The 26078-nt window shown below is 35.6% G+C and overlaps 1 protein-coding gene across 1 annotated transcript in view; it reads right to left on the bottom strand.

Annotated features, from left to right (window-relative positions):
- Positions 1–26078, bottom strand: part of LOC150101186 (tRNA:m(4)X modification enzyme TRM13 homolog) — a 300267-nt gene that overhangs the window by 71918 nt on the left and 202271 nt on the right. Inside the window, exon 9 of the mRNA XM_090401720.1 lies at positions 11671–11739. Within this exon, the coding sequence (XP_090257846.1) occupies positions 11671–11739 (69 nt within the window). The remainder of the gene's footprint in view (positions 1–11670; positions 11740–26078) is intronic.

Here is a 26078-nt window from a genome sequence, read left to right as displayed (position 1 = left end):
ATAATAGGTATTGTGTGAAAAATGGATCTCCTGCGATGAAGCTTCTGACTCCAAGAAGATAATAATAATAGTGTTAATTATTCTACAGTATGCTTGTGAAGTACAGTATTAGCAAGTGTCACCAATAGCACATTAGCCATTACTTAAATACATGCTTGTTGTATGTACATATTTGAATCATTTCCCTGTATGGCAGTTTTTGCATTCATGAAAATATAATTCTCTCATACTGGATTACATATTTTTTTTTTAATTACATTATTTTTTCATTAAAACTAACTTGATGGAGTAGCCATAGTATTCAACACAAAATACGAGGTTAATCTTCTTGAATGGCAGTCAGTCTCAAGTAGAGTAATGTGGGCAAATATGAGAATGGGGAACTGGACAATGAGACTTATTTGTGCCTATGGTCCCAAAGAAGGTTCTACTAAGGTAGAAGTGGAGGAATTTTTTGAGGCTTTAGAAAAAGCAACTGACACAATAAAAAAGGAAAAGTTGGTCCTTGTTGGGGATCTAAATAGCAGAGTAGGAAATGATTGTGAGACATGCAAAAATATTTTGTGAAAATTTGGAGAAAAGAGCAAAGCTAATAATAATGGCAAATATCTGTTGGATTTCTGCTCAGGACATGGACTGGTTATTACTAATGCCATGTTCCAACATAAAAATGTGCACAAATTCACATGGAGAGAAGAGGCTAGGAATAAGAAAAGTCTCATTGACTATGTTATTGTTGATAGTGATGTTTTCTCCCTGGTGCAGGACACCAGAGTGTACAGAGGATTTGAAATTGGAAGTGATCACTATTTAGTCTTGAGCAGGATAAAATTGAATTTCATATTGAAAAGAATAACATGTAAGAAAGTTTTAAAGCGAATAAAAGTTGAGCAGCTCTCAGATGTGAACTGTAGACTAAAATACAGAAATATTATTGAAAAGAAAATGAAAGTGTTTGAGAACAGGAATCAAACCTTGGAGATTCAGTGGCAAACTCTGAAGAAAACATTGATTGATTCTGCCAGAGAGGCATGTGGTAAGGTTGTCTGCAAGGATAAAAAAATCAAAACTCCCTGGTGGATACAGGAAGTTAAAGAGGCAGTGAAGGAAAAGAAGAAAGCATATCAAAAGTTCCTGGCAAATAAGTCAGCTTTTACTCTTACAGAATACAGAGACAAATGTAAGAAAGCTAAACAGTGTGTAAAACTAGCTAAACAAAAGTCATGGGAGGACTTTGGTAAGAATATAGAAAATAAATATCAAGAAGGTGGCAAAATATTCTGGAGGTTGTTGAAGAAGCTTAGGAATGGAGGAAAGAGTGCTGTAAAAGGAATTAGAGATGATAAAGGTGAAATGAAAACAGGAGAAAAAGATATCCTTGAAGTATGGAGTAATTACTTTGAAAAACTGCTAAATGAAACAAGCAGTGATGACAGCACAGTGATAAAAAACACTGACCAGGCATGCAGTCAGGAATACATATCCATACTTGAAGTAGAAAAAGCCATCAAAGGCTTGAAATGTGGAAAGGCAGCAGGAGTAGATGATATTCGACCAGAAATGCTGAAGTATGGTGGTATAAGAGTCTTACAGTGGCTGCACTGCATAGTTCAGAAAGCCTGGACAGAGGGACGAATTCCCGATGATTGGAGTAGAGCTCTCATAGTACCCATATATAAAAAGGGAAATAAAACTGAATGTGAGAATTACAGAGGTATTTCCCTACTGAGTGTTCCTAGCAAGATCTATGCAAGTATACTTGAGAAACGGTTGAGAAGAATTGTGGAAGAAAAGCTTGGTGAAGAACAAGCTGGATTCAGGCCAAATAGAGGCTGTCAGGATCAGATCTTCACTTTACGACAAATAGTCGAGAAAGCATGGGAATATAACAAAGATCTGTATTTAAGTTTTGTCGATTTGGAAAAGGCATATGACAAGGTGCCAAGAGAGAAGCTATTCAATACGGTGCAGTTATATGTTGTCAATGGGGCATTATATCGAGCAATACTTAGTCTTTATTTGAGTTGTGAGTCAGCAGTTAGAATTGAAGGAAGTACAGGAAGATGGTTTAATGTTAAATCTGGTGTGAGACAAGGATGTACATTATCCCCTCTGTTATTCATTATCTATATGGATCACATTATGAAGGAATGTGGTATTAAACCTGATATCAAAATTGGAGATGTTAATGTCAGCTCTTTGCTTTATGCGGATGATGTTATACTTCTAAATAAATCCGCTACAAGTCTGCAAGGTTCTCTGACTAAATTGAATAGCTGTTGTAATAGATATGGTATGAAGGTCAGTAATAAAAAGACAAAGACAATGAAAATAGGCAGAATCATTGAAAATGTCAACTGTGTTGTGAATGGAGAACCTGTGGAACAAGTAAAACATTTCAGCTACTTAGGCACAATTTTTACTGAAGATGGTAAACTAAATATAGAAATAGACAACAGAATCAGCAAAGCTGGTATCGTGAGAAGTCAATTGAATAAATTCATATGGAATAAGAAAGAAATTAGTCGGAACACTAAATTAGCTGTATACAAGATAGTGTTCAAACCAATTTTAACTTATGGATCTGAGAGCTGGGTCAGAAGTAAAACACTTGACCAAAGACTAGAGACCGCAGATATGAGAGTCCTAAGAAAGATTAGAGGCGTGAACACATGGCATCAATGGCAATATCATATTAAAAATGAGGATATTAGGAAAGAATTTGATATTGTCAGCATCCAGGAATGCGTTAGCAGAGCTAATCTCAGATGGTATGGTCACTTAAATAGAATGGGAGATGAAAGATTAGCAAAACAAGTGTTCTCTGCCAGGTTGGCAGGAAAACGACCCAGAGGAAGACCAAGATATAGGTGGATTGATACGGTACAAAGTGCCTTAGACGATAGAAATATAAGATCTGATAATGTTGGAGTCTTGACAAGTAACAGACTGATTTGGAGGAAAATTGTAGATAGGAAGTTAGTAATGATGTAGTTTTTTCATATAGTACTGTCATATCCTGTACACCCCTTGAGGGTACATGGCAGGAATTTGATGATGATGATGATGAACTAACTTGATGTAAGTTTTAATGAAAAAATAATTTAAATGAAAATTTTGTCTTTGTTTAAAATAAAATACTAAGAATGAAATTTTGTTAGCTACAGTAATCTGCAGTAAAGTAAGATATAATCTGTACAATGTTAGTATATGGCATTTTAACACAGATATGATTATTAAACTGCAATCCACACTTGGAGTTGCTCATGATCAAATTAATTAGTAATCTCAGATGCATTCTCTACTGTTAATAATGGATAGTGGAGGACAATTCAGTTACTTACTGTTAACTTGATTTTGTAGCAGCATCTCAGGGTTATTGCTATTGAAAGCAAGAAACATGCATTTCCATATAATATTGGCTCTAATCTTAAATACAAGATATCAGATAGGCTAAACTGTATCCAATATATTTTTATTGTATGCAGTTTACAGTTCTGCCACTTCAAAAATAATACAATTATAGTTTGTTTTTAGTGCCAGAACAATGTTAGAAAGAAAGTGCCATACTGTAATATATAATTTTTTTTATTGTCAAAAAAAGGACATCAATCACAAAACAGTTTAGCAATTAATTTGATCCTTCGGATTTTTATATTAACACTGCTTTATCTCCTATGATTCTTCTCGTAAAAATAGCCAACATGCTATTCTTATTAAAACTTGAACTTCTCAATTCATTTCCTAACCTACAACTGTCTTCATATTAATTAAACAATGCACTGTGAAGTCTGCACTTCACTTTTACTGACTGATAAACAGAGAAGTTTTAATTAACTTGTCTGTAAAACAATGCTCTGTCTACCGTGTCCTCCGTTTTAGCAAAACAATACAGGTAGATACAATATGTATGGTTTCTGCACTTATATGTAATCACATATCTACATAGAAGTAATCTCAAAATTCTTTTTTTTTTGTTACTTTTGACTAATTACATGTAGTTGAAGGTACATTTTTTCCCCTGAAGAATTTCCATCCAAATTATCATGAAACAATCATTGTTAAGCATTATAAATAATAAATTACACGATAACCACAGTAACTAACTTTAATGAAATGAAAGTACAGATATTTCTTACTGAAAATAACAGCACATCATCAGTGTGTAGAAACAAGCAATCAAAGGAACCGGAATTCCAGTCTGCGTGAGCATAACAGAGGGATCTCCCATAATGATGCTATAATTTTTTTTATAAACCAAACATGCCATGTTTCTTTCCCCTGGTATATTACTCATAGGGATACGATATTACATGGTGGGAAGCACAGGCTCTGTAAAAGGTAGGTCCTGTATTAATAATTTACTCACATTTTATAATAGAATAAGAGCAAAATGAGATAAGGAAATGGCAACATGATGATACTACTGGATTTTGCAAAGGCATCTGAGAGAGCTACTTGGAAAAAACCATTACGTATGCTAGAGAAAATGGGAATGGATAGGAATCTGGTGGCATAGATGGAATGGCGGACAGACAGATAAACACCAGAGAGTAGCACATGGCAGAGTGAAATCTAGGTGAATGAAGGTGACTAGTGGAGTGCCACAAGGCTCTTTACTAGTCTCATTATTCTTTAATTTGTATATCCATGAATAGGGAATGATTTAAGAGGAGATAATCAGTTGTTTCTTGATAATGCAAAACTGGGGAGGGTAATAGTTGATAAAGGTATTGATATCCTGAAAGATGATTTAAATAAATTGGCACTGTGGGCAAAGGATAATGGTTATCAATTGAATATTGCAAATATAAGGTTATGCACTTTGGGTTGAAAAGGTAACATACAGTGTATCATATTGATGGGTACTAGATGTGTTAAACTCAGTAGACACATGCCTAGAGTCCTAAGAATTAATACAGGAAGTTTTTTTTCTCACTTGGTTATAAAATGTATTATGCTTGAGAGGAAATTATATTCTTGTTTTAATCATTATTCAAGTGCAAGTAAATGATGTTTATGTGTGAACTATTTTCTAAAATAGTTTAGATGTATACAGAGGCTGCTAACTTCACATCAATTGCCTTGGTACCCCACAATACAAAGCACACTTCCTTTCCGATTTATATACACTGCTATGTACTATGGGAAAGGTCACTAGGCAATTGATGAGAAGTCAATAGTCTCTATATACAAGTATATTAGTCATCAGGAGAAAACTTTCTTTGCTTACACTTGGATAAGAATTAAAACAAGCATATAATTTACTGTGAAATATAATATACTTTATAAGCCAAATGAAAAAAAACTTCCTACAACTTTGTTTCATCCAGAGTATTTAAATGATATAGTGATACACCATTTTACTACTTACATGCATATTGCATAGCAATATACATGTTTGAAAGAAAGAAAGTGTCTGTTTTGCATTATGGAATACTAAGCAACTGATGTGAGTCAGCAGCTTCTATATACAAACAGACTAGTGAAGATACTTCATGTGCAAATTTTCACTGGATGGGTAAGAAAAAATTCCTTGTCAAATATGGTATAGTGCATCAATATTTATTTAAATTGGACTGGTTTTTAAGGGCAGTTGCAGATTCTAAAAAAAAAAGTTTTTCACTTGTAAATCCTAGAATAGACCTGACTGACCATTGTCATAATTACAGATGTATCTTTTATGTTCTTTCAGTCGGTTCATAGTAGGCCAATTCGCAGGAAAAGGAACTCTATACACATTAGGAACTGGAGAGGAAGGAGAAAGTCACTGGAGAAATTGATAAGGGGAACCATTTTCAAGAATGGCATGTTACTAAGATGTTTAGAACGGTTAGACTATTGTTAGTTTTCTTTTCTATAGCAAAACAGATTGCTGAATGTTGATAGTAATTATTATTATTAACACCAGACCTCCATGGAGTCAAAAGACTCATCGCAGGAGGTACACTGCTATACACAAAGCCCATCAAGACCATGCTTTAAACTCATTCAATGTTTCTGCATTCACCACAATGTCTGGCAATGTATTCCACTCACCAACACTCTCCATGCAAAGAACCTGCTCCTTATTCTTCCTAGTCACAAGGTTTTGCAAATTTCATTCCCTCAATATATGAAATATCCCACACCCCAAAGACCACTTACCACCTTAGTGTCTTCTTTAGACTCTTTCCAATATTCCTCATCATCATGAAAACCAAGTAACCAGTAATCTCTATAAACCAGTAATATCTAAAGCCATCCGTTATTATGACATTCAACATGAAACATAAGTCTAATACTGGTATTTGTATAGATGCTTTGGCAAAATTTTGTGAGAAAAAGTGCAGTGATTGCTGCTTCATTAAATCTATCTGACTACAGATTTCGAATTACAAAGAGTATTATACTTCCTGATATGTGTATTTCTTATTTTCATGAATTATCTATGAGTGGAGAAAGAATGGACCAGAGCTCTTAAAAGAAAATGATGAAAGCTCAAATTGTAAGCTAACAGCTGTGCAAGAGTAAGAATCTAGTAAAAATGAAGTTAGCAGTATGGGTAGAAGCAACCTGTTCCCCTAACAGAAGCAAGCTTGTAAATGCAGAGATCTTTTTTATGAATGAAACTTGATTTTAAACTTAATACGCATTGGAATACTCCTATATTCGATTTGATCTTTTAAGGAAGGCTAACTGATTCAATCTCTGTGACTGAGACAAAACATTGGAAGTATTAAACATTGTTTTTAGTTCTTTATTAGTTTTCGCTTCATTAATCATCTAACATAAGGTCAGCAGTATGGGTAGAAGCAACCTGTTCCCCTAACAGAAGCAAGCTTGTAAATGCAGAGATCTTTTTTATGAATAAAACTTGATTTTAAACTTAATACACATTGGAATACTCCTATATCCGATTTGATCTTTTAATGAAGGCTAACTGATTCAATCTCTGTGACTGAGACAAAACATTGAAAGTATTAAACATTGTTTTTAGTTCTTTATTAGTTTTCACTTCATTAATCATCTAACATAAGGTCTATCCAGCATTTAAACCTAAACAGATTGTTCATGGTGAAATCACACCACTACGGATGAGAAAATGATCTCTAAAGGTTATAAAATTTTCTCGTTTGTTTTTCTTTTCTTTTCAGAAGTTCTTTGCAGGTAGATTTATCTCATAATCTAAAATTCTAGGTTGGGAATAAAAGCAAATTCCATTTGAGCAGAGCCAATGCCTGTGTTAATAGCAGTTAGCAGCAGATGTTAATACGAGGGTGGTCTGAAAAGTTCTCAGCCTAACAATGAAAAAACGAATTTATAATTTCAAAATAATTTTTGTTTTTCAACATAATCTCCCTTAAGACTAGTACATTTATTCCAGTGATGCTCCAGCACCGTTAACATGTCCCTGTAGTGGTTCTCAGTAAGATCTGCAAAATAGCCCTCTACAGTTGCAATCACCTCTTGATTCGAAGAAAAACACTGACCAGTGAGGAAGAGTTTTAGTTTTGGGAAAAGATAGAGGTCAGAGAGAGCCAAACTAGGGAATAGGGCGGATGTTCCAGCAATTCATAGTGCAGATCCCTTAATTTTCTCATTGCCAAAACACCTTTGTGGGCAGGTACATTGTCCTGATGAAATATGATTTTTTTCTTCTGCAATCTGGGTCTTTTCTAACGAATTTTTTCATCTAGTCTGGTTAAAAGATAGGAATAATATTCCCTGGTTATTGTTTTACCCTTTTCAAGATAATTAATAAACAAAATGCCTTTAGCATCCCAAAACACTGATGCCATGACCTTTCCTGCTGATTGAACCGACTTTGTCTTCTTTGATGCTGAACAACCGCTTCTGTCCACTGTTTTGACTGCTGTTTGGATTTTGGTGTGTAATGGTGAATCCAAGTTTCATCCATAGCAATAAATCAATGCACAAAATCACTTTTATTCTTGTTAAAATGCTCCAAGCACTGTTCAGAGATTTTCATGTGAATGCGTTTTTGATCTGCTGTGAGCAAGCACAGCACCCGTCTTGTGCAAAGCTTTATCATTTGCAATTCTTCATGCAAAATATATCCTAAACATTCTTTTGAAATGCCTATAGTCTCAGCAATTTCACACACTTTGAGTCACCGGTCTTTCAATACCATATCGTGCAGTTGATGAATGATTTCTGGTGTTGTTAAACTTTTTGGATGTCCTTCACATGGATCATCTTCAAGTCTGTATAGCCACATTTCTTAATTGTCAAAAACAAAGGATAAGCGTGCCCATAAACTTTTATGAACTTCGAATAAATTTCTTTTGGAGTTAAACCTTCTTTTACAAAGAATTTTATAACTGCACGATACTCAATTTTATCCATTTCAAGGGATACAAGTAACACTTTTGCTTCAGGCAGCTGTATAAAACAAACTACTTGATAGAATGACTTGCAATTTCACATGGATGCTCATGATAGATGTACCAACATAGAAAAAAAAAAATCTTGCCGATAGTGCTGCCATCTATGGTCGATGCAAAGAACGTTTCAGACCACCCTCATAGCTGCTGTTAGGTGAAAAGAAAAATATAAAATGTGCACTAGATGACATATGTTAAACATCAGTCATTATGTGGGCTGCAAAAAAGATAAGTAAATTTTATATTTAATGTGTGGTGATATTGTCTAATTTGTAGAATGAGTGTTACTGCGAGATATTTGAGTGTGGAAAGTGGTGGAGGTAAAATGAATTTTTCCAGGAGGTAAAATGAATAGAGTGATTGAGGATTAAGCAAATAAATGTGTTGGTAGTTGTAGCAGGGCCAAATGACTTGACTGAGAACAAAGAGAATGTAATATTGGATATCAGGAAGTTGTTTAGAAGAATAAAAGATAATAGTGTGATAGGAAAGATAGTTAGTGTGTTGCCTGGGTATGACAGTGAGGAGACGAGACAGACGGTAAGAATTAGGAATGATATGTTAGCAGAAATGAGTGAAGAGAAAAGAGTGCAATTTCTTAATGTATGGAATGAGTTTGAAGGCAGAATTGAACTGTGTAAGAGTGATGGAAGGAATTTGAATGGTTGTGGTGTGAGTCATTTAGAGAGGCTGCTGCTGGAAGGGAGAGTAATGAGTGCAAAGAATGAATCTAAACAAGTAAGAAGCGAAGTGAAAGAGCAGGAGAGCAAGGAATGAGGGATGGACATGGTGCTTATGGAGAAATGGGTAGCATGAGTGACATGAAAGTACAGTGCGAGAAAGGTCGATGGTCAAAGACGATGTAAATGTGTGTACACAAGAAGGGAATGGGATAGCATGGGATGCAGGGAGAAGAACAGTTGAATTTCAAGAAGGCTCTGGGATGAGTAAGGAGAAAAATAAATGACTCAAGGAAGCCTAGAGAAGGTCTGGACAATGGAAATGAAATGGTTGCATTGATTGAGTTTGTTCACCCAAAATTGCTGGAAGAAATGGGACATGGTTAGATGAGGATGACATCCTGACAGGAATAAAGATAGAAGAGTATGATGTATTTCATGAACATAAAAAGGGAGGAGTGCTATTGATGATAAGAAACACACACGTGTCCACAGAGATGCAAGGGGCAAATATTGGCAGTGGTTTAGAGGCAGTATGAGAGATAGAGGTGAATTCAATAAAATACTTGGTCGGATGTTGCTATAGACCTGCTAATGTGGAGGATACTGACCACGAAATGTATAAGGAAATTAAACAAGCAAATAGGAAAAGGGATGACTTTAATAATGGCAATATACATTGGGATGACGAGATAGCAATCGGAAGTAAAGAAAATGAGTTTCTCAAGTTTTTGAGGGACAACTACCTCAGGCAGTATGCAACACACGGCATGTGAGGATTCAGAGTTTTGGATTTGATCATCTAATCAGAGGATGTCATTACAAATGAGATGCCAAATCTCTCTCCAGTTGGTGAGAGTGAACATGAAGTGATTACCTGGGTGGTTGCCAACCATGTGTGGACTTCTGGGGGGAAAGGACATATGAGGAATTAAAGCTAGTGATTATAAGAAGCTCAAAAGATGATTTGCAGCTCAAGTATGGAATGAGGAGTTGGGTGGAAAGGGCATCAATGTTGCTTGGGTGCTATTCAAGAACTGTCTAGTAGAAGCAATGTCTTAATGTATAGAAAAAAGAAGGCATTATGGAGGCAACAGAAGATGAATGGTAATAATCAATTCCATGAGGAGTACAAAGAACAGATAACAAAGGTGACTTGATTGGTAAGGGTAGCAAAAATTGCAATATGAGCAGAAGTTAGCTAAAAGCCAAAAACGCTAGGGGGTTCTTCATTATGTAGATAGCAAAAAAAAATAATAATCATGGTAGGATTACACTCATTGGAGAAAATGATATAAGGACAACTGTTCACAGTTCTCTTTAGAACTGTAAATTAAACAAAATATGGTCAATATAAAATATTTCTTAAATCTATAGTTTAATTATAAGTTATGGGTTATGACTCATTTTGCATTTGAAATATTCTTTATCTATAAGGTAAAAATTATTCTGATTTAGAATTTTTGATTTTAATGGTACTGTTTGCACACATTTAGTTTTGAAGATTTCAGATAACTGACAAGTTATGATAATGTAACATTTTGAAATTTAAACATTAAAATTCTGCGTTTTAATTTTGATAATTTTATGCTCTTCTAGTTTTTCCTCATACATTTCCTACTGCTGTACATTAATACTTTATCATATTGCTGTTTTGTGTTCTTGCTACTTAGTTTCTACCGATCCTTAGTGTTCTGTCATCAATATATGATAACAGAACAACAAGATTCATTTCTTTTGTTATTTCCACAATTTCCTTTGTTTTCCCTATAATTCTGTTTGCTTATGTATGGTTCCTGCAATACCAGAACATTATTCTGTCATCAATGTATGATTCCCTTCATTTGCTTTGTTATTTCTATGATTTATTTCAGTGATTATTTTTTTTTTTGTCATTTCTACAATTTCCTTTGTGCTGTTTTCTGCCATTTCCCTCTGTTAATATATGACTCCTGACATGCATAAACATTGTTCTGTCATCAAGGTACAATTTCCTTTGTCTACTGACTGTGATGCCATTTACTAGAAAATTCAGTTTGGTATTGTTTCTAATGGTGAGCTTGAAATTGCACTGTTCCTATCCAGAAAGGCACAATCTGGTTAATAGATGACTGTTTTCCAACTACCATTATGAATTCTATTTCCTTGATACCTTTTCTCCAGGTATTTTCATGTGTGCTATTCTGTTGAACAGGCTACCATCATTTCTTCACTTTCCTTTATGCTTATAAAAACACCAGCAGCAGCATTGATTGACATTCATATGCAGTTCAGCTTCAAACTTACTGAAGCAACTTTTTTATTCTCCTGTTTATTCTATGTTCTATGGAACAATCTTCCTTGCACCATTTCCTCAAGAATGATTATAGCTTTCCTTCAGTTTCTCAGTTGCCTTATATTTCACAATCCTATAGACCATGAAATCTAAAGACAGGCAACAGATTTTATAGCCTCATGTATTGGGGGGGGGGGACAACATGATGAAAAAAAACTTAAAAAATGTCTATAATAACACCAGATTTTTGTAGCCACATGTATATGAGAGAGGAGAAATAAGGATAAGAAAAAGATATTACAAAATGATTACCAAAAGGAGAACTTACCAGTAGCTGCTCCACACAGATGTTTACTGACAGCAGTAACCTGTTTTCCATGAGATATGGGCACTTTGCCTATAATTTATGAAACTGTTTTTAAAAAGTTTTCAAAGTACAGCTAGAATGATGTGCTTTTGAATGTGCATAAAAATATTAAAAAATGAAATATTATTTAGTCTGAAATACATCATGATGGCAATAATTACAGCTATAAATATTTTGATTTGATTTAGAATATCAAATATTCTGAAGAAAGACAGAAGTAGAAATGGCCATTAAAGAACTAAAATGTGGAAAGGCAGAAGGAATAGATGAAATACCTGCAGAATTCCTGAAACAACTTCAGAAGAAAGGAACTGAAGAAATAACCAAAATAATGATTTTAATTTATAACAAAGGAGAACTACCAAAAGATTTTATGACCTTAATATTTATACCTATACCAAAGAAAAGTAATGCAGTGAACTGCAAGGATTTTAGAACAATAAGCCTCATTTCCCATACATCAAAAATACTTATGAGAATCTTAACACGAAGAATTGCATCTAAAGTGGAAGAATTTCTTGGAGAAGATCAGTTTGGTTTCAGGAAGGGTAGGGGAACAAGAGATGCGATTGGACTGTTACGAATAGTAAGTGAAAGATGTCTAGAAGAGAATAAAGAAGTTAACATCTGTTATATAGATTTTGAGAAATCTTTTGACTATGTAAAATTGGATAAGATGGTGGAAGTAATGGAAAAGACTGGAAAGACAGAAGGCTAATTATCTCACTATATATGGGACAAACTGCCATGGTGAGAGACATATATGGTACAACAGAACCAGGTATCATTGGACGAGGAGTAAGACAAGGCTGTTTTCTGTCACCAATTTTGTTCAACATGTATTCCGAAGCAATGTTAAAAGAAGCACTGGAGAATTCGGAAGAAGGAATAAAGATTGGAGGTAGACAGATATTTGCAATAAGATACGCAGATGACAAGGCATTACTATCAAACACTGAAATAGGACTACAACATCTATTGAACAGATTACTGGAATCCTGTATCAATTATGGAATGAAAATTAACATCAGAAAAACAAAGGTGATGAAAATAGCAAGGAAAGAGGCAAATATGGATATCAATTATGGGGAAATGTTGAAATGGGGAAAAATTGATTCAAGTAAAGACATTTAAATATCTAGGAAGTGTTATTGGAAGGAAAGTTTCTGCTACTAAAAGAAGAACCTGCTCAATTGCAAAATACTAAAGAAGAGAAGATCAAATATTCATCATTTAGCTTATGTAGACAATCAAGTTCTCTTTTTTTTACCATAATTTAACATTTAAATTAATTTTAGTATAACTAAGTGAAAAATTTTCAAAATGTTACATTTAATTCTTTTAATATATCCATATTTATTTTATAATCAAATAATGAATATTTTGCAGGTCTGAAATTTAATTTCACTCGCATACAACAATGCAGACACCACTAAGATATTGTATATTTGAAAATGTGCTTCTCTTTCTCTTACTAAATTACACTTCAATTTATAAAATTCATTTTATAACATAGTAAAAATTTACTTTTTAATATGATTTTGTTATTTATTTTCCCAATTATTTTGTTTTGGGAAAATTTGGAGAAAATAGCAAACCTACTAATACTAGTAAGTACCTGTTGGATTTCAGGACTAGTCATTATTCACACAATTTTCCAACAAGAAGATGTGCACATATATCTTCATACCGGTTCACAAGAGCATACAGTAGATTTGAAATAGGAAGTGATCATTATTTTGAGCAGGATAAAATTAAATATATTACTGAAAAAGTAAATTGTGTAAGGAAGTTGTAAAAAGAACAAAAGTCAAGCAGTTTTCAAATGTGAACTATAGATTCAAAAAATATTATTCACCAACCTGGTTGGCTGAGTGGTTAGTGTATATATGCTCTTCAACCAAGAGGCTGCAGGTTTGAATCCCATTGTGGGCATAGCAAGTAAGCTATGTGCTCTGAAAGCATACAAAGAAACATTTAAGAAAGCAAAGCATCTGAAATAAGGAAAGGTAGCTAGAGTAAATGGCATTCAATCATAAATGCTCAAATATGGAGGTATAAAAGTTTTGCAATGGCTGTACTGAATTATTCAGAAGGGCTGGTGAAACAGCTGAATTCAGGATTATCAGAGTAGAGCTCTCATAGTGCCCATCTATAAAAAAAGGTAAATAAAATTGAACATGAGAATTACAGAGAAATTTCTTTAATGAGCATTCCAGGAAAAATTTATGCAAGCACATAAGAGAGACTAAAAATAACTTTGGAGGGGAAACCTTGTCTGTTTCAATTGCACAATTACCATGTAAGTTGTATTTGCACTTTTTTCTATGTGACCATTGAATTTCAATTTACTATTTGCCATAACTCCAAGATCTCTAGCCACATCAGTTTCTTGTAGTATAATCCCACCAATATAATTTTCTGTTGGATATCTCAGTGAACCAAACTGCACAACTTTACTCACTAACAATAAATTGATAACCATTATTTGGCCACATTTCCAGCCTATTCAAATCAATCACCCTGTAAATGCTGTATATCAGTAGCAGCTCTGATTTCCCTGCCCATCTTTGCATCATCAGCAAACACCTGATGATCTTCTGTCAGGCCCTTTCCAATATCATTAATATATAGATTAAACAACAATGGTCCAAGGACTGATCCCTGGGGCACACACACCACTGGTCACCTTAAATCTGATAGATTCCTACTCCTCATATACCACTTTCTGATACCTATTCACCAGCCACCCACTTGTAATGTAAACCAACAGTTTGCATTCCAATCTTGTATTCTCCAGTTTATGCAACAGCTTTTCATGTGGTATCCAATCAAATGCCTAAGCAAATTGCAACAGTGTCAGAGTATATCCATTCAATTTATTCACTTCAGCTGTAACTATTATAAAATGTGAGCAAATTATAAAGATATGACCTCTCTTTAGTAAACCCATGCTGCTCATTGCAAAGTATAGCTCTTCTTTGTCCACCCATTTCTGTATGCAAGTTCTTACTAACTTCTCTAAAATCTTCACAAATCACTGCTGAGATACTGACAGGTTGATAGACATAAATCTATGCACAACACTTGTGCAATGGGATTATCATGCATTTTTCCATTCCCATGGGATCTTTCCTAAGTTTATATCATCATGCTGTGGTGTCAGCAGAGACGTTGAATGTGTTTAAGGCACAGTTTGTTGAGCTGTATGTATGACAAAGGACCTCCTAGATGAATCTGACTCCATGGGGTCTTGAGATAATAATGATGATGATTTATCCCTTCAGTCATTTCCAACTGTAAGTGACTTTGCCTACAAAGTGCTCCTAGTGAGATTTTTACAGGGTAGTTCACCACTGCTTCCCCCCCCCCCCAAATGTATTCATGACTGTAATCCATGTGTGTTCATGGAGCCAGTTTGCCTGTTCTGAGGGATGAAAAACTTGAGTTTCTGTGTGAAAAAATCCCCTACCTCTATATGAGATTGGCTAACTCACCTTTTGTTGAAAGAGATGATAAAGGTTCCTCATGTCACTGACAGGAATCGAACCCAGGTCTTTCAGACCAAAGAGCTTTGTCTATACTGGCTGAGCTACAGAGGCTCAATAATAATAATAAGACTCAAATTATGCAAACACGTCAAGGGCCTAGCCGGTTAGGTTGAATATTCCATTAGCGTACATGTTGATGTCCCATCTGTCCCTATTGCCAAAGTCTTATCCAAGTTATGTAACAGTTCTAGAAACCCCTTTTCATGCACCTCTATCTTTTCATCCAATGTAGTGGTATTGAGCACTATATTACATATTGGTTGACTGATCTTGGCAAAGTGACAACTCATTATCAACTATTGCATCATTTCTGATACAAAGGTACTGTCTGTGTTTGTAAAGTTATTCTTCTGCATTCTTTCTTTTACTTGCAGCATAATGAAAAAAAATTTTTGGGTTACCTTTAGCCTGCAAAGTCAATTTCTTTTTATACTCCAACTCAGCTAGAAAAGTTACAATACTTGTAACTTTTCTAGCCTGTGCTTTATATATTTCATCACACACTGTACTCTTATTCTCATGATATTCCTTCCACCTCACATTCTTCTTATGGATCTCTTGCTTTACTGTGATGGAGCATGATGGTCTTTTTCTGATTGTTTTTGTGAGCCGTATTTTTTTATGTTCTTCCATTTGTTTTTTTATGTTCTTTGGCTGTATTAATATGGATAGCAGCTGATCTTCCTGTCTGTTCACAGTAGGCTAACTTGCAGGAACAAGGATCTCTACATACACCTGGAACTGAGAGGATAGGGAGTGTCTTCACTGGAGCAGATAAGTGTAAGTAGTTTTAAGTGCAAATTTGAAAGTGGTGCAAAGATTGTATTTCTTTAAGATCCTGTCTCCTATGTCTGAGTCACACATTAGAAAAAAAATATTCAGAACCTTACATACAGTTTAAGGAACACGTCTGCAGACTTCTTTCCTTGGAGGATGCCAAGGGAAACAATGCATTTAAATAGGGCAATTTGCTTGATCATTTCATAATTTGATTATGAATCCTACAGGTGTCTTTGCATAAGGAAAAAGAAAAAAAAAAGAGGAGCTACAAAAGAAGAAGATGTTATGAAGGGTATATAAGGAGTAAGGTGATCAACAAACTCATGAGCAATATCCTTATATACCCTTCATAACAATTTCTTCTTTTGTAGCTCTCTGGCTGTATTAACATTGAGATTTCTAAATATTTGAAACATCTAGAATTTATGTATCTCTTTCTTGTCTCAATTCCTATCATACTGGTCAATGCATCATTTTCTCCTATATGCACACTTTGCAAGTGTTGATCTAGGAGGAGGTAAGGTGATCAGAAGGCTCATGAACAATACAAATTATTCGTAAGAAAGAAATTTCAGAGTTCTTTCACCATGGTAAGCAAAAGGAAGAATAATTATAGAAGGAAAACTTTAATAAACACTGATGTAAGGAGGAGATAAAAACATAAAAAATAGTTGAATTTCCTCCTAGATGAACAATTGCAAAGTGTGCATACAGGAGAAAATGATGCAGTGACCTGTATGATAGGGATTGAGACAAGAAAAGAGATACATAAACTCTAGGTTTCGAATATTAAGAAATCTCAATGTCAAAATGTACGGTTTTAAAATTTGGAAAACAAAGATGGGATGCAGAATTTATGCTTGGTGAGGATACATTGTTGGAGGTGGAAGAAATAAGAGATCTAGGGGGTGATAGTGGATAAGGATCTGAAATTTAGAGGACACATAGCCAAAATTGTGAAGACAACACAAAGGCTTCTGGGAATGATGCGGAGCACACTGACATGTAGAAGTAAGGAGATTCTTGTTCCATTGTATAAGTCTTTGATTAGGCCACACATGGAACTATTGTGCCCAGATTTAGTTACCTGGTTTTCAGAAGGATGAAGAGATGTTGGAAAGGGTCCAAAGGCTAAGGACTAAGGTAGTTTCTGACCTCTGGAATGTCGAGTATGAGGAAAGATTGAGGAGATGCAATTTACAGAGTCTGGCAGACAGGAGGAAGAGGGGAGATATGATAGAGACCTACAAGTTGGTAAGGGTTTGTTATAGGATCAATGCTGGAGAAGTTCTATAGAAAATAGTGGGAGATCAGAGGAGAACCAGAGGTCATCCCTAGAAACTGTATAAAGAAGGTGTGAGTAGGGGAGTGAGAGGCAGGTTTTTTTCATGCAGAGTTGTAAATGATTGGAATGCCGTGCCTGAGAGCGTGGTGTCTGCAGGGAGATTGAATGTGTTCAAAGCACGGTATGATGAGCTGTGTGTGTGATAAAAGAACCTCCCAGATGAGTCTTTGACTCCATGAGATCTTGGGTAATAATAATAGAGCCATGGCAGTGGTTGAGATATCAGCCATGCATTAAGCAATGTTAAAATAATAATGTTATATAAAGGAGGCAACAAGGCCAAAGTTTCAAATTAGAGACCAAGCAACCTTTCAGGAATGGTGGTTAAAGTGTTGGAAAAGTTGGTTAAGGATAAAATTCAGGGCAATGGGTGGATATCCTTATCCACCCATTGTCCTGAATGACAGCTGATTGATAAATGATCTGAGTTGATCTGTAGCATGGTATTGCTGGACTTTGCAAAAGCATTGACAGGATAATGCATGGAGCTCTGTTATGTAAATTAAAGCAAATAGGTTGAACATGAAGTGGATGACACAGAATAAGATGGTAGCTGACAGACATCAGTGAGAGTAGTACATGGTTGAGATGAATCAATCAGAAATCAATCTGTACATCAGTGACATTGGGAATGACTGGAGGCAGAATGACTATACTCTTTTTCAGGTTATCTTGGAAGTTGTGGAAAAAGCTACATTTCTGGCTTTTCTTACCATTTGTAAGAAATATTATACTATCATACTATAGGCTTACGCTGCATAAAATAGTTCCTTAAATTTTTTATGTTATCACATTGTGTGATACTTTGTATATAATTATCTTACTACTTCCTTACTTGCCGATGCTAGAATTATATTTCATTTCGATGACCGCAGACTTTACCCTAAACATGGCGGAGATGACTGGTGGTGTTGGTTCTTGTATTCCTACTCGCAGCAGTCCTAAATTGGTAATGCATCCTAAAGGCAAACCTCTGAGAAGCGCATCATATTAAATGTTTACACTGGTTTTACAGATGAGAAATCCTGATAAAACAATGGGCAATATTGTGAAGCAAACAGTGGAACTCACAGGTGTAAGCAAGATGGCAGTATACGCATGAAGAAGGAACTGACCACGACGGGACAACTGTGTACCATGGGGGAAAAGAGGCATAGCACTGTAGGACTATGCACATGCTTAGTGAAATACGACGACTTTATGCTGTCAGCAATTCGTCAGAAAGTGCACGATTTCTTCCGAAAGAACAAAATTCCTATGATATATAAGGTAATGATTGCTGTAAACAATAATAAAGATCTCCCTCACATTTCATTAACAACAACTTACCGGTTGGAAGTTTTTTCCCACTTGGTTAGACAGACCACCTCTGGGTCTGGCACCCACTGACGAGACCTCAATAAAGGTTGAAACCAGTCTGGGTTGTGGCCCTTAATGCATAGCATTATACATGTCTGCAAGGAGATGTGCTTTGCATTATGGGAGATACTAAGACAAGTGATGAGAGCTTAGTCCGTCTGTCTTTACCACGAGTTGCCTCAGTCCTGAAAATACTTCAGGCGCAAACTGTTTGCTTACACTTGGATAAAGGATTAAACTAAATTTATTATAACTTACCAGTTGTTAAAGGCCCTTGATTTTGTTTACGCCACAAGAAAGCAATCATCGGCATTACTTGAAAGGGAAGATATAATTTTATGGTGTCGCCGGTATTTGCGTTCTATCAGGAAATATCATCGCGAGGGACGAAAAATTTATTATACAGATGAAACCTGGGTGAATGCCGGTCACACCTGCACTAAAGTTCTCCAAGACACGACAGTAAAAAGTGCTCATCAAACATTTTGCTGGACTTGAAAGCACTGAGTGGAAAGGGGTCTCGTATAATCATAACGTATGCTGGCAGCAAAGACAGATTTGTACCAGAGGCCCTTGAAATTTTATAAGTGCAGAAATCACAAGGCGATTACCATAAGGAAATGGATAGAAAACACTATGAACATTGGTTCACGAACATGTTTTTGCCAAACATTGAGCCTAATAGCATTATTGTAAAGGACAATGCACCTTACCATTCTGTCTGACTGGACATTTTTGCCATCTCAGACTACAAAAGGACATTCAGAAGTGGCTGTAGGAAAAAGGAATCGGTTTTACTTCTGATATGGTGAAAACAGAATTATTGAACTTGGTGAACAGAAAGGACACACAGTTATTCGTCTTCCACCATACCATTGTGAACTGAACCCCATAGAACTCATCTGGGCACAAATTAAGGGGTTGTTGCAGCTAAAAATACAACTTACAAAATTTCAGATGTCGAAAGACTGGTCATGGAAGGATTTCAAAAAATTACTGAGTGCACATGGAAAAGTTGCATAACCCATGCTATTGAAGAAGAAGAAAAATTCTGGGCCCTTGATGGAATGATAGATTAGGTGATGGAAAACGTGTGTTTTATGGTAGATGACAGTTCTGAATCTTTATTTAGTGAAGATGCACAATCTGATGATGATACTACTCACAGCCTGACTGGTATTGAGGAGCTTCCTCATTAAATTAATGAAGGGATAAGAGTGTTTATGTATATATTATGGTAATAAAATATGTCATGTTTAGAAATGTGCATTGTGACGAGTGAAGTTCACTTCATTAAACAATCACTGCTTATCTTAAGCCAGTTTATAATAAACTATATATATACTTTGTTACAGCCTATCAGCTAATTCCAGAAAATCCGAAGGCACACAGTCATCTTGGCTGTGCAATTTCATATTAGCAATCATAATTCAATGTTATATGTAGAATGGTGTGGTTCGGGCAATGACGGGTTTTAGGGGATTTTCTATGCATGTGCTTAGTTACAGACGCGATGTGCTTCACTGTTGCCATAGTAACAGCAAACTGATATCCTACTACTTTCGGAAGTGGTACAACCTGTAGTATATTTCTTTACTTCCAAGATAACCTGAAAAACAGTATAGTTGTCCGTTGGTGATGCTAAACTGTGGGAAAAAAAGCAACAGTTGATAAAGCTAATTTATTTTCATGGTATTGATTACAACACAAAATGATAAGAAAATAATTAATATTTATTAACTTATTAGCTCATACTTAAGTTGTATTACAGCAAAACTGTTACCATCCCATACATTCAAGGCAAATCTGAAAAGATATCTAGAGTGCTTAATAAACATCAGCTATGCACCATATTTAAACCATATGTCAAATTGGCAACTCTCATCTGTTCACCTAAAGGCAAACTCTCTTCTTTATCACATCCAGGAGTTTATGAAGTGCCCTGTTCTTGTGATCTAGCTTACCATGAACAGACAGGAAGAACTGTTGACATCCACCTTGGTGAACATAAAAAATACATCGAGCATTATTGTTATGGCAAGTCGTGTATACCGAGGCATGGTTACCCCTTCACACAGGATCAATGGAAGAAAACAAAAGTACTACACAGAGGTCATTATAAGTCAGAGTAATTGTTTTTGGAGTCAACAGCAGCTTTTAAAACATACTCCAAATTTTAACAAATATGGCTGTATCAATTTATGTAATCTCTCAGATTAGTGCAAAAATCTGGGAGACTGTCATTTTAAGATCTAATTAATACTTGTTTTCTCTCTTTCTCCAACATAGATGGTGCCTAATTAGGACTTCAGTTCCTTGTGCTGTCCATTACAATTTTTAAAACTAGTCCCACTGTTACACCAAACTGTTGTTGTTTTGTGTACTGTGACAAACTGCTCTTGTGTTCTGAAGAGGCTGGATATAATATCAGCAAAATATCACTAATAAGTTAATAAATATTAATTATTTTCTTATCATTCTATGTTGTAATCAATATCGTGAAAATAAATTCCATGCATTTAGCAGTTGATAAAGATGATATAGAAATCGTGAATGATAATTTGAATTGAGTGGTAGGTTTTGTAAAGTATAATGGTTCCCAATTCAATGTGTTGAATTGTAAAGTTCTGCACTTTGAAATGAGACAATGCAGACTTGTGTATTGCACAGATTAAACTGCATCGCAAGAAACCAATAAAGCTAAGGATTTAGAGGTGACATTAATTAAACTTGTCAAGAAATTATATTCTTGTTTAATAGTTTATCCAAGTGTCAGCAAAAGTTTGCACGTGAAATATCTTCGTGACTAGATGCTAATGACTTCACACTAATTGCCACAGTATCCCATAATGTAAAGCACATATCCTTTTGGATTGTGTATAATACTATTCATTTATGGGAAGGGCCACTATACAGACTGGCTTCAACCTTTATTATTGTTATCATTCCAAGATCCCATGGACTCAAAGACTCACCTTGAAGGTCCTTTAGTCACATACACACAGCTCATCATATCACGCCTTAAACACACTCAAATTTTCTGTGGACACCAAACTCTTAGGCAAGGCATTCCAATCATTCACAACTCTGCATGCAAAAAACCTGCTTCTCACTCCCGTACTCACACCCTCCTTATACAGCTTCCAGGGATCTCCTCTGGTTCTTTCCTGATTGCCCACAGTATGCTGTAAAAACTTCTTAAACACTGATCCTATAACAACCCCTTACTAACTTGTAGGTATTTATCATATCACCCCTCTTCCTCCTATACACTAGACCAGTGATGGCAAACCTATGACACGCGTGTCAGCACTGACACATTTGAGGGTTTCAGGTGACACACCTTGAATGTTGAAAGATGTTGGTATTCTGATGAAAAAACTGCAATAAATCATGTGAGATCGCTCTCAGTTAAGGCGAAGGTAGGTTTCGGTTCATTGAAAGAATTATATTTTGTAGTTAGCTTATTTCTATTTTATTTTGTAACTAGCCTATAAACAACGAGCATTTTAAGTTTACATTTTCTTTCTTAATCATTATAATTTCTGCATAGTCACATGATGTTATAAAAACTTTGCGTAAAAACTTCTACATACTCTTATTCTATTTTCTGCCTTAAATAATATCAAATGGAAAGGAGAAATAGATTGAGAAATGGTTTGAGCGCTGCCTGTGTAGCATTAAAATGTAAACACTATAGCCCTTCTATAAAGCAACTTTCTACCAGCACTCAGCAACAGAAAAGTCATTAAATGTAATGCAAGTTTGTAATTTCACTTTATTAAATTAATTGTATAATATGAATTCATAGATTTTATATCAATATCCTATTAAATAAATAGCCTAATATGTATAAGTCACCATCTATGATTACGTAGTTAAATTTATAATGCAAGTGGCACATCAACAACATCAATATTTAAAAAAAAAAAGACGTTTGACACACCTGGGTAAAAAGGTTCGCCATCACTGCACTAAACTGTACATTTCAGAAATCAGAAACTACCTTAGTAAGTCTTCTCTGGACCCTTTCTAACATCTTTTCATCCTTTTGAAAACCAGGTGACCAAATCGGTGCACAGAAGGTAATGCGTTGCCTAATCAAAGCCTTATACAATGGAACAAGAATCTCCTTACTTCTACAAGTCTGTCCTCTGCATCATTCCCAGAATTCTTTGTGTTGCTCTCACAATTTTGGCAATGTGTCCCCTAAATTTCAGATCCTCATCCACTATCACCCCGAGATCTCTTATTTCCTTCAGCTCCGACAATATATCCCCACCAAGCATATATTCTACATCCTATCTTTGTTTCCCAAATTTTAAAACCTTACATTTTGCAAAATCGAACATGCATCCCCATTTTTGTGACCATTCACTCAATTTATTCAAGTCTTCTTATAAGGCCACAACATCTTCTCTACTCTTCATAGAGAAGATAATGCCGAGTTCAAACTTGGAATTATCTACAAACAACTTAATATTGCCATCCAAATCTTTGCCAATATCATTAACATACAGGTTAAACAGCAATGGCCCTAAAACAGACCCCTGAAGCACACCACTAGTGACTTTCCTCTCCTGTATATTGCTCCCCGATACACAACTTGCTGATACCTATCAGATAGCCAGTCTCTGATCCAATGCACTAATCTAATATCCAACCCCACCCCTCTAGTTTGACTATCAACTTATCATGCGGTAATCTATCAAAAGCCTTTGCGAATATAATTATACTACTGTGTATCCCTCTCTCCTCTGTCCAAGGATGCTGGCACCTTATTGTAATAAGTAAATATATTACTAAAACATGACCTCCCTTTAGCAAATCCATGCTGTCCATGGAATTGCTAAAGGGAGGTCAACAATGGAATTATCCATATGGATAATTCCATTGTTGTCAACCCACTTCCGGATCCTAGTTACCACCAGCTTCTCCAATAACTTAACCACAATACCTGACACACAGATGGGCCTATAATTTGATGTCTGGGTTCTTTAATTTCCCTTATGAAGTGGCACAATCTTGCTCTCCTTCCACTTCTTTGGATCTCGCCCCAGTGCAAGACTCGTATTAAAAAAATATGTCAAGGCAGATGTCAACTCCCTCCCTGGCCCATTACTTCAGAATATGTGGTGATATATTATCAAGTCCCAAAGCCTTATTAACTCAATTTGTTCAATTCCCCATACATCTCTTGCCCACTTACAGTCAGTTTTTCCTCCCAATTACCAACTGCTCTCAATCTCTCCATGATGTCACATTCTCAAGAATGAAAGACCTTTATAGACTGCTCTTTAAGTATCTCCACTATATCTTCCACAGTGGTTGTCCTTATATCATTTTCTCCAATGTCATCTTTCCATAATCATTTTTTTTTTTTTTTTTTTTTTTTGCTGGCTACATATCGAAAGAACTCCCTAGGATTCTTTTTGGCTTCATTAGCTAACTGCTGCTCATACTACACTTTTGCTACCCTTAACAACCAAGTCACACTCTTTGCCTTTTCTTTGTACTTCTCATGGAATTGATTATTACATTCATCTTCTGTTGCCTCCATAATGCCTTTTGTTTTCTGTATCATATGCTTAATCTCTTCATTCATTCATTTCAAACCTACCTTATTTAACTTTCTGACCCTTGGAATACATTTAGACATTGCATCTACTAGATAGTTCTTGAATATCCCCCAAACTGCATTGATCTCTTTTCCAACTAACTCCTCATTCCATGCTACACCTGCAAGCTGTCTCCTGAGCTCTTCATAATCATCAACCGTGTAGTTCCACATATACCCTTTCTTCACAGAAGTCCTCGCATGTTTGGCAACCACCCAGGAAATCACTTCATGGTCACTCACACCAAATGGAGGGTGATTTGACACCTCATTTATAATTACATCCTCTGATGAAATGATCAAATCCAAGACCCTTAATCCTCATGTGCCCTCTGTTACATACTGCCTGAGGTAGTTGTCCCTCAAAAACTCATTTTCTTTGCTTCCAGTTGTTTTGCTATTTCATCCCAGTCTATATTGCCATAGTTAAAATCACCTATAATAATTACCCGTTTCTTATTTGCTTGGCTAATTTTATTATACATTTCATAGTCACTACCCTCCACATCACCAGGTCTATAATAACATCCAACTAAGTATTTCATTCTATTCACCACAATCTCACACCATACTGCCTCAAAACTACTGGCAATATTTCACTCTTGCATCTCTACTTTTTATGCACATTACTCTTTCTCTATCATCAATAGCACTCACCCTCCCTTTTTACCCTTTCTATCCTCATGAAACACATCATACCCTTCCATCTCTATTCCTGTCAAGATGTCATCCTCATCCAACCATGTCTCACTTATTCCAACAATTTTTGGGTGAACTCAATTAATGCAACCATTTCATTTCCATTGTTTCTTACACTTCAGGCATTTGCATACAAACACAGCAGCATATTCCTAGATCTATAGCAAGTTCCATTGAAGACTTATTTGTTTTTCTCCTTATTTATCTCTGAACATTCTTCAGATCCAACTGTTTTCCCTTGATCCCAGGACATTCCCTTCCCCTTTTTGTCTATACATGCATTCACATCCTCTTGGAGCATCTACCTTTCTCACACCATGTTCCTCCGTCCACCCTTAGCCTCCCCATTTCCTTGTCTGTCTGTCTTGAACACCTGTTCTCTCATTCTCTATACTCATGCCGCTCACTTCTTCATTCACAACAACCCTTTAAATCACTCCAAGTGTCTTAATCTCCCATTCTTCCAAATCGCTTACCACTTGATCAGATACATTCATTCAGATTCTCTGCACTCACTTCTCTACCTTCCAGCAGTAGTCTCTCCAAGCGACTCACAACAAAACCACTCAAATGCGGTCCATCGTTCCTATACAGTTCACTTCGTCCTTCAAACTCATTCCACATATTAACAAACTGCACTCCTTTCTTCCAACACATTTTTGCTATCATATCATTCATAATCTTTGCTCTCTGCCTCATCTCACCACTGTCATACCTGAGCAACACGCTTACTACCTTTCCTATCACACTATTCTCTTTTATCCATCTCAACAAACTCCTGATATCCAATCTGAAATGTTCTTTGTTTGCAGTCAAGTCATTTGTGTAAATTACAACTGCCAACTCTTTTGCTCGCATACTTTTCATATCTAATGCCTCAATCACTCTACTCATTCTACCTCCAGTAAAACATCCTCTTGTCTAGCACATTTTTAATAACTGAATCACCATACAATGCCACATGCAGGTCTTTCATTACCTCTTTTATATCAATATTATTTGAATTCATCATTTTCAC

This window comes from Typopeltis vanoorti, chromosome 12, assembly GCF_054136105.1.
Source record: "Typopeltis vanoorti isolate ZY-2024b chromosome 12, IOZ_Tvanoo_1.0, whole genome shotgun sequence".
In the NCBI taxonomy this organism is placed as follows: domain Eukaryota; kingdom Metazoa; phylum Arthropoda; class Arachnida; order Uropygi; family Thelyphonidae; genus Typopeltis; species Typopeltis vanoorti.
Note: the sequence above shows the minus strand (reverse complement) of the source record. Positions and strands in the feature narration are given on the sequence as shown.